The 14,434-nt window shown below is 26.3% G+C and overlaps 2 protein-coding genes and 1 non-coding gene across 3 annotated transcripts; 2 read left to right on the top strand and 1 right to left on the bottom strand.

Moving 5' to 3' along the window:
• Window positions 1–836: 836 nt before the first annotated feature.
• PF3D7_1241100 (polyadenylation factor subunit 2, putative) lies at window positions 837–2,386 on the top strand (the record flags this gene model as incomplete). The annotated part of the gene is made up of 2 exons (XM_001350763.1): window positions 837–921; window positions 1,065–2,386. 2 exons carry the CDS (start codon window positions 837–839, stop codon window positions 2,384–2,386), a joined length of 1,407 nt encoding a protein of 468 aa, XP_001350799.1.
• Window positions 2,387–3,406: 1,020 nt separating this feature from the next.
• PF3D7_1241000 lies at window positions 3,407–3,541 on the top strand. Its single transcript, XR_002966664.1, has one exon. It is a non-coding gene; the product is annotated as a Plasmodium RNA of unknown function RUF6 (non-coding RNA).
• A 1,880-nt stretch (window positions 3,542–5,421) lies between these two features.
• Window positions 5,422–13,287, bottom strand: PF3D7_1240900 (erythrocyte membrane protein 1, PfEMP1; the record flags this gene model as incomplete). Its single annotated transcript, XM_024473410.1, has 2 exons — window positions 5,422–6,825; window positions 7,828–13,287. 2 exons carry the CDS (start codon window positions 13,285–13,287, stop codon window positions 5,422–5,424), a joined length of 6,864 nt encoding a protein of 2,287 aa, XP_024329174.1.
• Between the last annotated feature and the right edge of the window lie 1,147 nt (window positions 13,288–14,434).

Here is a 14,434-nt window from a genome sequence, read left to right as displayed (position 1 = left end):
ATATATATAACATTTCATGTATATAAATACATTTTTTTAATTTTCCTTTTTTTTTTTTTTTTTTTTTTAATAACATTGTCTCATAATTTTTTACTTAATGTATAAAAAAATAATTAATATTTTTGATTTTTTTTTTTTTATAAAAATAACTAGAAATTATTGAATATTAAGGAAGAAAAAAAAAAAAAAAAAAAAAAAAAGTATTTTTATTTTATAATATTATTTATGAATAATAAAAAATATTTTTTCTAATGCGTTCAAATTATAATATATTATAATATATATAATATATATATAAATATAATATTTAAATATTTTATAATAATATATATGTAATACATATAATTTTTTCTATTTTTAAAAATCGCCAACATTTTTGAAAGTATTTTTTTCAAATAATATATAGAAATATTTTTATTACATTGATTTATGGGGAAATATTTGATTTATTTATTTATTTATTATTATATATTATACACGTTATTACTTATTAAAAATAAAAAAAAATTAAAAATTATATCATAAATATTTTAATTCATAAAAATGAAATAGAGATATATTTATTTTATTTAAGAAAAAGGAAAAAAAAAAAAAAAAAAAAAAAAAAAAAAACTCTAATTTATATATTTAATATAAAAAGAAAACTATATAAGGGAAAAAATAATTAATTATAGAATAGAAAAAATACAATTTGTGTTATTTATTTTTTTTATTTTTTTTTTTTTATATAATGTTTATATACAAAGTAAAATATTATTAAAATGATGAGAATCTTAACAAGTATTCAATGCAATAAATAAAATAAATAATAGATAAAAAAAAAAAAAAAAAAAAAAATGTTTAATGATGACCAAAATGCAAATAATTATTTCCCAACTAAATTAGGAATTGATAGACCTGCTATTGATTTTACATCTTCAGGTATAAAAAAATAAAAAGAAAATAATTTATGCATTTATTTAATATGTTATTTTTTTCTTATAATATATTTCTCTCAAATTATGTATACATATAAATATAAATAAATAAATATATATATATATGTATATATTTTTTTTTTTTAGTTTGTAATTTTCTTAAAAATGATGTTTACAAAAGACAGTTCGAACGCAAACTATATGTGAATCATCCCATATATTTAAGAAGGATAAAACCATTATTTTGTTATAGCAATATGATAGATAGATATGATGGTGTGATGTCTCATTTGGCTTGTTCATGTTTAAATAAAAGTAAAGGGATGATTGTAAGTTTAAAATGGTTTAATGATGGGAAAAGACTATTAACAGGTACTCAACTGAGTGAATTATGTATATGGAATGGATCATATTTTAATTTTGAAGATATGAAAAGAATACCTATAGGTGGTGGATCAGTTTCCTGTTTAGAATGGTCAAAAAATGATAATTTATTTGCAGGTAATTCCTTAGGTCAGATTGTTATATTATCTTCTGCATTAAACTTATTAGATAATTATGCTTTCGAAGGATTAACAAAAAATGTGTTAGATATTAGTTTATCTTGTTGTAATACGAAATTAGCTGGGTGTGCAGATACTTGTAATCCTATCATATGGGATATAAAAACAAGAAAAGTTATAAAAGATTTAAAATGTAAAAATATTGATACCAATAATATTAGTTGTTTAGCTTGGAATCCAATTAATGATATAGTTGCTAGTGGTAATAGAACACATACCATATCTTTTTGGGATATACGAATGAATAAACCTATCATTTCTTTAAATTCACATAAAGCAAATGTAAATAAAATAAAATGGAATAACAATGGTATATATTTATTAAGTTGTAGTAAAGATAGTTTAATTAAATTATGGGATATTCGAAATTTCAAATTATTATATTCATATAAAAATGATCAAATACAAAATAATAAATTTACTTCGAATTATGAACCTACATATATTGCTTGGAATCCTATACAAAATCATATTTTTTCAAGTGCAGATAATAAAGGTAATATCAAATTTTATAGTACTAATGATAATAAATGTATTCAAACAATCGTATCAGCACATGGTATTGATAATAAAATATCATCCATATCTTTATTGGATTGGAATCCTCTTGGTCATATACTTACATCATTCGGAGATGATAAATTGTTGAAATTCTGGTCAACATCTAGTAGTGGTTCTATCTATTCGAAAGAAATAGACGCAAAATCACTAGTTCACGTAACCAACAGTGGAGTATTTCCAAATTCTAGATATATCAATGATGAATACATGTTAGATGTAAATAGTAACCAATCAATCTCAGATTCTGATGAAAATGATTACCAACAAAATATACTAAACAATAATTATTACAAAGTGGTGGACAAAAAAAAAAAAAAAAAAGTAAAAAAGAAAATTAAAAAATGAAAACTTAACAAATTTAACAAATTTATATAAAATATAACATATACATATATATATATATATTAAGTAGATTATATTTTTTTCAAACATTTTTAATATTTATATAAAAATTATTAAATATATGTTTAGTTATTTGTTTATTAATTTAAATATTTATTATAATTTTTTTTATTAATATTTTATTTTAAATATTGATAAATATTTTCAAAAGGATTATTGTCCTGTGTACATATATATATATATATATATATTTCCTTTCTTTCTGTTTTTTTGTTTTGTTTCATTTTTTTCAATAAAACAAATTCACATTCTTTTTATGAAAAACATTAAATTGATAACATAACTATATAAAAATTTTTAGTTTTTTAATTCTTAAATGGGTAATAATATATAAATCCTTGTATAATCATAAAAATATTTTATCTTAGTAATATTATAACATTAAAATATATATATATATATATATATATTCCTAATCATATTAAAGGAATACATAAAAATAAACTATTTATTTTACATTCTTGAATAAAATATACATATTATAAAACACATATTTAAGTATTCAAGCATATAGAATTAACAAAAATGATGTTAATTACACACATCATCTCATAAACAAATTAATTTTTTAAAATTATGAATTTACATAAACAAAATTAAATACATGAAATTATATTCTATAAATAAATATATTATGTTATTCTTTTTTGGAATATAAATAGTTATATATTCAAAATGGAAAAAACGTGCATACAAAAAAAAAAAAGAAAAAAATATATTTTACCCTTTTATGATAAATTATATACAAATAAATATATATATATAAATATAAAAATATTCTTTTATTTATTTTAATTTAAAAAAAAAGTTTATTTTTATATACAAAAATTTATTATTTCTTATGATATATTTTTTATATGTACATATATAGAGAAAAAAATATATAAATATATATATATATATATATATATATTATGTGCATACATTCCATTTTAATATTACTTTTATATTAGTACTAATATTAAGCTGCCTCAGTAGCCCAATCGTTAGGTATGTTGCCTTTCCTTGTGAGAACGTTGGTTCGACTCCGCTTGCCGACAATTTCATAGGAAAAGTTGCAGATCGAGCTGTTGGGTTACCCGGAGGGGGGCGGCGCAATTTTTAAAATTTTTTTTTTTTTTTTAATAATTATTTTATAATATATGTTAAATAATATAATATATATATATATATATATATATATATGTTTTTTATAAATCAATGTCATTATAATATTTTATCCATAATAGGTGTCATTATTAAAAAAAATGTATGAATCTTTATATTTCTACATAGTATATATATATATATATATATAATAGCTGTAAGTATTATACTGTACCATAAGGATAAAAACAAAAATGTTGTACATAATATAAAACAATTGATTACATCAATTCTATTATTTATGTAATATATTTATATTTTATATATCCTAAATTAAAATAACAAATTAAAAAAATTATAATGATAATTGGTTTATTCATTTATTATGTATGTCTATTATATTTTTTTTTTTTTGTTTTAATTCTTTTATTAAATAATTATATATTTATATAATTTATGTTCCAACATAATGTGATATGCATATTCATGATGATTAATATAAAGTTGTTCTTTAAATAATTATTTGTAAATACAATATAAAATATTACTATGTCATTAATCTGTTTAAATATTAAATATATAAGAAATGATAACGTGACCTATATTATAATATAAAATACGTTTTACATTATTTATGTGAATAGTTTAATGCTACTCAAATATGTATATACATCTTAGTATGGAGATATATATATATTTATTTATTTTCCTAATTGTATGTAAGCACACTTTCATTATATTTGTTTTTAGAAACTTATTTTATGCACTATATATATATATATATATATATATGTATATATATTAATGAAATTGCCTTTTTATTCATTTGGTTCAATCATATAAAGATAAATGGTTTCTTGTAGAACCTCCTTTTAGAAAATTTTGTATTATGTTATAAGTGTTCTATAATCAATGGAATGAAAAATAAAATCATAACAATAAATCGAAAACAATTATATTATATTCAGTTATAATGGAGACATTGAATTATATATTTATACAAATTATAATGTAAAAAACATTTTAGTCACCCAATTTACACAAATGGAAAAGAAAAGCAATTAGAATGATTTACCACATTATAGTTGTATAACAAAAATAACCATTTGTATTTGTAAAACGAATAAAATTATTAGATTTTACTAGCGTGACGTTCATATACCAACAAAAACAGGAATGCAGAAGAATATATATATATATATATATAGGTTTTAAAATATAATTATTTTTCCAGAACGGAAGGAGAAAGTATTACATTATTAGTGTAATTATATTAATAAGAAAAGGAAAAAGGAATAAACACAAGCACATATATATATATGAATAACAAATATAAAATTATACAATATAAGATACTGTGATAATTACATTACAATGTAATTAGAAGAAAAAATTTTATTCTACTATTGAATTATGAAATAATATAACAATTATAAACATTTAATTACACAGAAAAAATAAAATAAAATAAAAACAAATGCACAGAAAACAAATTTTTAACAAATATATAATTTTGTTTTTTTTTCGTAAATATGTATATAAATATAATGAAACATATATATATATATATATATAGTACACATATCACATAAATGAACAAAAAAGTATTAATAAAATAGAAAATAAATAAATATATATATTATATTTACATAAAATATTTATATATTATACAAAAAAAAAAAAAAGAAAAGAAAAGAAAATTGTTCACAAAAAAAATTATGTACAAATAAAAATATATATATATATTTCGTTAATAAACAAATTAAAATACAATTAACACCATCAAATAAAATTCACAAGAAAAACAAAATGAATACCACAAACAAAAAAGCGACAAATAAACAATGCAAACATACAAAATATATAGACACACAAACACAAATATGTTTTTATTATATATTCCATATATCCGATATAGGATATTTTTCTTTCACCAATTCCCCGTTATTTATATTCATTTCAATTTGTATTTTGGTAGGTTTTTCTATAGGGTGTTGGTTTTGGTTGTTTTTATCCACAAAATTTTTGTTAATGTCTGCAGGGTTGCGGTGGTTATAGGTGGAGTTGTTACTATCCACAGGGTTATTCTTATCTACAAGGTTATTGTTGTTATCCATAGATGTTTTATCATCATCATTTACATCATAATAAATATCATCTTTATAAAAATCATAGTAGTAGGGTTCGTTATATTTTTCTAGATCATCCAATATAGTATCCATAGTAGATTTGTCGGGGTTTGTATCCATATTCGTAAATTCATTCTTTGGTTTAAGATTATCCATATCTATTTGAATAGAAACATCAGTATTCAACACATGGTTATGACTAGGTTTATTATCACTATTGTATGTTTTAGCACTACTATTGTTATTTTCTTTATTCCACTCTTCTTTTAATTCATCTAATAATTCCTCTTTTTTATTTTTATTCCACTGATCACACATATGTCTATGTCTATCTAACCATTTATGGAACAGTTCTAGTTGGTTGGTTATAGGATCACTATTTGTAAGTTTGGATGCACTATTGGTTGATGTATTTTTTTTCGTATTATTTGTTCCAAATAATTCATTTTCTTTTCTTTTCAACACTTCGTCATAAATATCAATATGTTGGTCACTATTTAACGAATCATTAATTAAATCTATACCACTGTATACATCATTTTTACCACTCATTGGAATATCATTCATACTATTAACCATATTAACATTATAACTAATTTCTTCTCCACTAAATAAATTTCTATCATGAATGGACATAATAAAAGGTTTTTCTTCCACATTATGATGTGACGTGGTAGGATGGGTATTATTATCAACATTATCACGTAAAATATTTGGTTCTGTATTTTGTGTATTTTGTAACATATTAGATATAAAATCTTTTTTCAATTTATTCCATTCATCATCAGTAATGGGTGGTGGTGTGTCACTATTTGGTATATCACTAGGTATATCATTGTGTATATCATTTTGTGTATCTCTTTTCGATGGTTCAAGTACTACTTCTATCAATGTTTTATATTTAGGACTACCTGGTACATATATATCATTGATATCCAATTCTTCATATTCACTTTCTGAGGAAGTTACATCAGTAGTATCAGACATAAATGCATATTTTTCATCACCACTACTATCTCCTTCCATATAAATATATGTTTTACCTTTATATCGATCACTTGCATAGGGGATATAACGATTGGATGATTTCAATGTAGATATATCATAATCGCCTTTGGGTATTTGCAGTATTTGGAATAAATTTCCAACAGATGCTTTGGTTTTTTTCTAAAAAAAAATGAACATATATGTGTATGTATATATGTATTTAGGTATATATATGTGTTTGTTAATGTATATATGTATTTATGTATATCTATGTGTTTGTTAATGTATATATGTATGTAGTTATGGGTATATATATATATAATATGTATATGTATGTGTTTATGTGAATGTATTATGGGTACATATATATAATATGTATATGTATGTGTAAATGTGTATGTAGTTATGGGTATATATATATATAATATGTATATGTATGTGTATATGTGCATGTATTTAATTTAATTTTATTTTTTTTATTTAATTAAATTTTTTTTATTTTTTTGTTATTTAATTAAAATTTTTTATTTTTCTTTTATTTAATTAAATTTTTTTATTTATTATTTTTTTTTATTTAATTAAATTTTTTAATTTTTTTTTATTTAAATAAATTTTTTAATTTTTTTTTTATTTTATGATATATATTTTTTTTTTAACATTTTTTTAATTTTTTTTTATTTTATGATATATATTTTTATTTTAATATATTTTTTTCTTTTTTTTTTATTTTATGATATATATTTTTTTTTTTTTTAATGTTTTTTTTTTCTTCTTTTGTTTTTATTTTATTTCTAATAAATTTTTTTTATAATCATTTTTTTTTTATATAAAATTTTTTTTTAATTTTTTTTTGATAATATTTTTCATTTTTTATTTTATCAAAATTTATATTTTTATTATAATTTTTATTATTATTAAAATCTCTTTTTTTGTTGTTGTAATAAATTTTTTTTTTATATTCTTTTTTTCTTTTTTTCATTTTTTTCATTTTTTTCTTTATCAATATAAATACATATATATAAAATATATATAAAACACATACATATACACAAATATATATCCAAACATACTAACAGATATATATACAGAAAACACATATACATATACACACATATATATCCAAACATACCCCACAAATACATATACACAAAACGCATATATATCCACATATATATATAATACCTTTAAAAAAAAATAAGTGAATGTAGCAAATCCAATACCAATACTCCACATGATGGTTGAAGATAACATGGCATTTTTTAGTGCGGGGGTTGGGAAATCTATTTCTTTTGGTTGTCTGGGTTTTCGTCCTTTTGGTTTTGTTGGTCGTGTCGCAGCTGGAGGTTCCTCTTGTTTGGGTCCATCAGTGCTATCTGTTTCCACTGTTTCTTTTGTTATCGTGTCTTCTGATGTACAAGTTTCTCCTGTTTCATCGTTTTCTTTTTTTGTATCCACTACATTTTTACAAATTTCCGGCGCCTTCACCTCTGTTTCTTCGTCTAGTGTATCGTCTTCGTCTTCAACGGGGGAGGAGGTTTCACACGATGTTTTTGGGTCTACGTCACTATGTTGTTCTTGACAAGATGTTGCTTTTTGTTGAAGCTTATTAAGCAAACATTCTACGATATCTTTTGGTGTATCACCTTTTTTTTGTGAGCTATCAGGGCAATTACATCCAAGTGATTTTTCTAACTTCTCTAAAGTTTCATGCTCTGCTTTATCAGTTGCAGCAGCAATTTGAGTTACCAAGGGCTCCAAAAAAGAGTTTAAATTACTAGAAATAGCATCATCGTTTTCTTTTGTATATTGCCCATTGAAACGTTTTTTTACTATATACCATTCTTCTCTTTTCTTTTCCACCCATTTTTCTACACATTTACATTTATTTGGACAATCATTTGTACATTTTGATCCATTACCATTTTTCATACAATGTGAAATTTTATGTTTAATTTTCTTATAATCCTCTAAAAAATATTCTAGCCATCTTTTAAACAATGCATTAAATAATAAAATTTGGTTTTTGTTTTCATTCTCATTGCCATTTTCCGGTTTACATACCTCATAACCACATACATTATCACATTTCCATTGTTCTTTTCTAATACCTTTAAAGATACCTGAAGTTTTACAAGCCTCATCTAAACCATTAAATACCGCTGTATTGCTATCAATGACACGCATATGAATATTTCCATTGCCATCTCTTTTATTTTGAATATTTTCTGCAGTAATCCTTCCTCCATTACAGTTCCCTTTTGTTACACCGCCAGTACAAACACGTCCATTACATTTAACTTTAAATTCAGAACATGGAGCACAATTTTTTGCAGGTCTAAATGTTTCATCTTGATCATCAAATTTTATTGGACCCTCTCCACTCTCATTATTAGTTTTAGAACATGGTACTAACTTTTGTAAAAAGTGTTTAGCTTCTTCGTAATTTTCTAGTGTTTCACAAAATCCATTATCATCATTATTCTTTTGAGCACTCGCTTTTTGTTTAGTAAATGCATTTTGTTGTTCAGTAAATTCGTCTTTTTTTCTTTCTATCCATTTTCTATAAGAACTACAAGATTTGGGACAACTGTAACCTAAAGCCGGAAGTGTAGTAGGATCGGCAGGAAGCATTTGAGTACAGTCCTCCCCATCCCCACTATACTGTTTTTCACCTCTTCCACCATTTCTGTAGCAATCCTCCTTTATCTTCTCCAATCTTTTCTTCCTCTCTTTACAAAAATTTTGACCCCATTCTTCAAGGTATCGGAAGTAGGTGGGGCGTGATATAAAGTCGGTGAGGGTGGTGGGGGTGTTATCACTAGAGGGTGAGGAGGGTTCATTGGTTTTGGCTTCAGTACCACTATTTTCGTCGAGTTTGACATTTTTGTATTGGTATTTGGTTTTGAGTTTTTCGAAAAGATCTGTGCCGTTCGCATCGTTAACCTTTTCTATTTTTTTTTCGCCATTATCTTCATAGGTTAAAGCACATACCATACCTTCCCAAATATGTTGTGCGTTTTCATCCCACCAGGTTTGAGGGGTTGTGCCACTTTTTTGGCCAGATTGTTGGTTGTTCCTACTTTGTTTGCTTAAAATTTCATCTATAGCTTTTTTTATTGTCTCAATATTTTTGTCACTACTAGCTTTTAACGCCTTAATCACATCTTCTTTAACACCTATGCATATATCTCTGTAATCACCTAAAGTATAAAACATCTGACGCAAGAAATCTGGTGGGATTGTGCCATCATTTAATTTGTTTTGGGGGTTGTCACTATCTGTAACGAGGGAGGGGAGAGAGATGAGGCCGTTGCTATGACCGGGTGATGCTGTTGGTTGTGCTCCGTTAACTACTGCTGTCATTCCATATCCTGCTCCGGAGGTGAAAAAGGGTAGGTCTCCATTTCGTTGTAGTTCCGCCAACTTTTGTAACGCCCACTCTTTTTTGTATCTATCCCATAAAAAAAAAGTTTCTATTGCCGCAGATTGAATAAACGCCTCACGCAGTTTGTCACTTTGTGAGGACTCTTTATCACTAGGTGACGACGCTTCACCTTGTGTCTGTGGTTCACCACTAACTACTGTGTTACCCACTGTTTTTGCCCACTCCTGTAGTTTCTGTATGTATAATCGTCGTCTTCGTGGTGGGATACATATGGCGCCGTCCTTATCACCACTTTTTTCACCACTTTCACTGGTTTGACGTGCGACACGACGATTGGCGTCACCATTACCCTCGCTAGTGGCTTTTTGATCACCACTTGGTGTGACACACTTCCATCCTAAACGTGAGTTGTTTTTGGCATATTTTTGTTTACATGCGACTTCTTTAAATTGTTCGGGGTTCTGAAAGAGTTTGTCCACTATGTCACATGGCTTCTCCGCATTGTCTTGTGTTGTAGGTGCCACCGCCTCTTGTTGTGTTGTCTCTGCGGTTGACGACTCCCCGTCCGGGTCTTCCGCCTCCGCCTCGTCCTGGTCCTCCTGGTCCTCCTGGAGGTCGACTTCGTCATCGTCGCCGGAATCGTCGTCTTCTTCCTCCTCCTCGTGGTTGGGGCCACGTGCGGTGTCTAGTGAGGGGTCGGCAGGTGGTGATGGGCTGCCAGGTACGGAATCTAGTGAGCGGGCGGGATTTTCTGGTTGCGTTTCTTGGCATTTTTGTAGGCATTTGGTGGCAATTCCTTTTTCGTACTCGATCAATTTATCCATTAAAGTTTTTTGTTCTTTGGCAACACCGATACCACTGCCACCATCAAAACCTGTTTCTTTCAACATTTCGCGAAGGTGTTGTATTTCCTCTGCATCCAGACTATTTTGGGTATCTTGTGCGGAACCGTCTTCGGAATCGCCTTTCAAAAATTCTTCTTTCAAAACACCGTCAAGAACAACATCATGGGTCATACGTAAGGTGAAACCTGAAGGACTGCTATTATCTTCTTTGTCAAAACCTTTTTGCGTTTTAAAATGTTCTTTTATTTTCCCCCATTCGGTTTCTTTTTGTTCAACCCATCTTTTAAAACATTCACAATCACCATTACATATTTTTTTCCCACATTTTTTGTTACCATTTTGTAAACATTTATCAAGTTTTTTTGTTCTCCAGTGTATGGAATCTTTTAACATATGTGCAACCCAATAGTAAAAAAAATCATGGAATGTCTTTTGGATTTCATCAGGCTCCTTTTGAGAACTGCGTTCAGGTTTTTCTTTTTTATTTATGTTGTTTTTTAATATACATAATCCACCTGAATTCGTTACCAATCCGTCATAGTCGTCGTCATCCTCGTCATCCTCACCCCCTGCTTTATTATCTTTCGTCAGCTCACCAATTTGATAACATTGCCATGGATCATACAAAGAAGAATCACTATTTTTTCCCCCACTACCACCAGAACCACCACGACCACCATCACTACCATTTTGTGTTTTGCAAAACGCCTTTAATTTTGTTTCAATATCATCATGCTTTTCACCACTTTTAAGGATTTCAATAGGAGTACCACCTTTGTCATCTCTAGGCTTATAAAGTTTTATATTCTTGCATTGATCAGTATCTTTCTTTTTCCATTCATTACCATTTTTCTTTTTCACTCCACAATAAGGACAGGGTTGGCAATATTCCGATCGATAAAATGTTCCTTCTTTTTCATTATTAGTACCACTATCACCACCACTAGCATCACGAACAGAACCACCAGTACTACCAGTATTAACTTTTTCAAAACTAATTCTTCCTCCGTCAGTAATAGCTGTGCATACATTTTCTTTACTTAATTTTTCCAAAAAAGCATCAACGCTTCCATAGTCACCTTTAAGTATTTTATAAAATTTACTTTCATATCCTTCATAATTAATATTACTAGGTGCAGCTCGTTTTGCCCTACCACCACTACTACGTGGTGCTCCATTTTCATATTTTTTTATTTCTTCATCATATTTTTTTTTTTGTTTGTCAAATTGTTCTTTTTGTTTTTCTATCCACTCAACGTAAGGATTACATGCAAAAAAACACTCAGTGCAACCTTTACCATAACGTAACTTACCAATCGCTCGTTTAGTTTTTTCGCAATCGTAGCCATTACGGCTACAATATCGATCATCACTACTATTATCTTTTTTGCGACATTGTTTTTTCACATTTTCTACTTTTTTATTCTTTTTCCTACAAAAGTCTTCGGCCCATTCCTCGAACCAGCGAAGATACTGCGGCACGTAGTCAAAATATGTGGGGACTTGGTCGTTGGCCTTGCCATCACTTGTCTTGGGACATCGACATTTGTCATTAGCTTGAGAACAACCTCCATTACGTTCACTGCACGTTGCACGAAAATATGTACCGTGCGCATCACACGTTAATGCTTTCCATACATCTTGTCTATTAAGTGCCCACCAAGCTTCTCTTAATTTATAATAATTTGCAGTATCATTTTCGTAGTGTTTTTTTTCATGTGTACCCAAATTTTCATGTATTTTCTTGAAAATTTCTTTCAACTTATCATCTAATTGTTTTCTTCTCTTATTATTACCACCATACAAATCTATTCCTCTTACGATATCACCTATATCTGCAAAACTTCGTGCCAACTCAGTACACATTGTAGAACCAGAAGAAGGATATTGTACTTCATATTGCTCATGATAAACTTTTAAGGACTCCCCTTCATATTTTGCTGCCATACACACATCTACCAATAAATCATGCTTAGCTTTCGAACTATCCTTACTATTCATATTTGGAAAATTTTTGTTACATAAATGTAGACGTCGGTATGGAGCGCAAGCTCCTTCACTATTACTACATCCTATTTTTTTCTCATCATATTCATCGACACGTTCTTTAGAAAAACGTTTATCACTTGCACTTGCACTTCCATTTCCGCACGGATGACCGCGAGCAGCAACACCACCACTACCACTACCTTTAATAAGTTTACTATAATCAAGTCCGCATGGTTCTGTGGTGTGTGCTGATTCCTCACCCAAAATTGATGCAAACGACACACCTGCTTTCAATTCATCAATATATTTTTTAGCTTCCTTTTTCACTTCGTCGTGCACTTTTTGTCCAAATTCATCCAATACATGTTTGGCATCTTTATCCTCCTCACCACTACTAGCAGCACCACCACTACCTGGCGCCATTTTTGTATTCTCCGGACTACATTATGTTGTAAATGCACACATACATATACACAGTTTTCATGTATCTATTATTAATTTACGATAGTCATTCATACATTGTTAACATAGTCTACCATTATAACATAAATGTATATTAATAGTGTATGGAAAACTAACGATAAGGAAGATATGAATGAAAATCTATATTTCCATGATGTCGTGGTTGTGGCTACCACTATTATAATATATTTGTGCACATAATATCTCCGCTACTATTACTATATAGTGGTGTATATGATATAGTGGTTATCATTACCATGTAGTAATATTATATAATGGTATGAATTATGTGGTAATATCATGTAATGGTAGTCACTATGTTTGTTGTGATGTTATTTTGTTTCTTAGTCGTATTATATGTAGTGGGGAAAAAAAACGCTAAAATGTAATCGATGTGATGTATAAAATAATACATGCATGTTATACATATATATATTTATGTAGGTATTTGAAGAATATATATATATTTTAATTTATATATATTATAAATATATGATAATGTGGGAATATGAATATTATACATCATTACTATTAACTATATTATTATAATTTTAACAATACATGATAATATTATAATATTTCATACTAATATTTTTCACTTATATATATATATATATATTATTTAATTCAGTTACTATAATATATAATTATTTTGTACAATATAATTTAGTTATATTAATAGCAATATAACAACATATATACGGACATATATATATACATATATATTTTTTTAATAATATTTTACATTAATATAATTATTATATATGTATTTTTTTTAAAAAATTAAATATAGCCTAATAAATTTAAATATTTTGTCAAAAAACATGAAACAGAGCATGTTATATTTAATGTAGATTTTTATTTATATAATCCTATATATATATAACAAAAATATAAAAACTATAATCGCAGAACATATATATATATATATATATTATTTTTATACTAATTTATAATCATTTATCTATTTGTTATTAAATTATTTATATATATATTTATCTTATATAATAGATAAGAAAAAGGAAATATTACCTTTCTATCTATATTATCTACCATATATCTATGAAAATAAATACATATATATATACTATATATATATATTTTTTTT

The sequence above is a fragment of the Plasmodium falciparum genome (assembly GCF_000002765.6).
Source record: "Plasmodium falciparum 3D7 genome assembly, chromosome: 12".
NCBI lineage: Eukaryota > Apicomplexa > Aconoidasida > Haemosporida > Plasmodiidae > Plasmodium > Plasmodium falciparum.
Note: the sequence above shows the minus strand (reverse complement) of the source record. Positions and strands in the feature narration are given on the sequence as shown.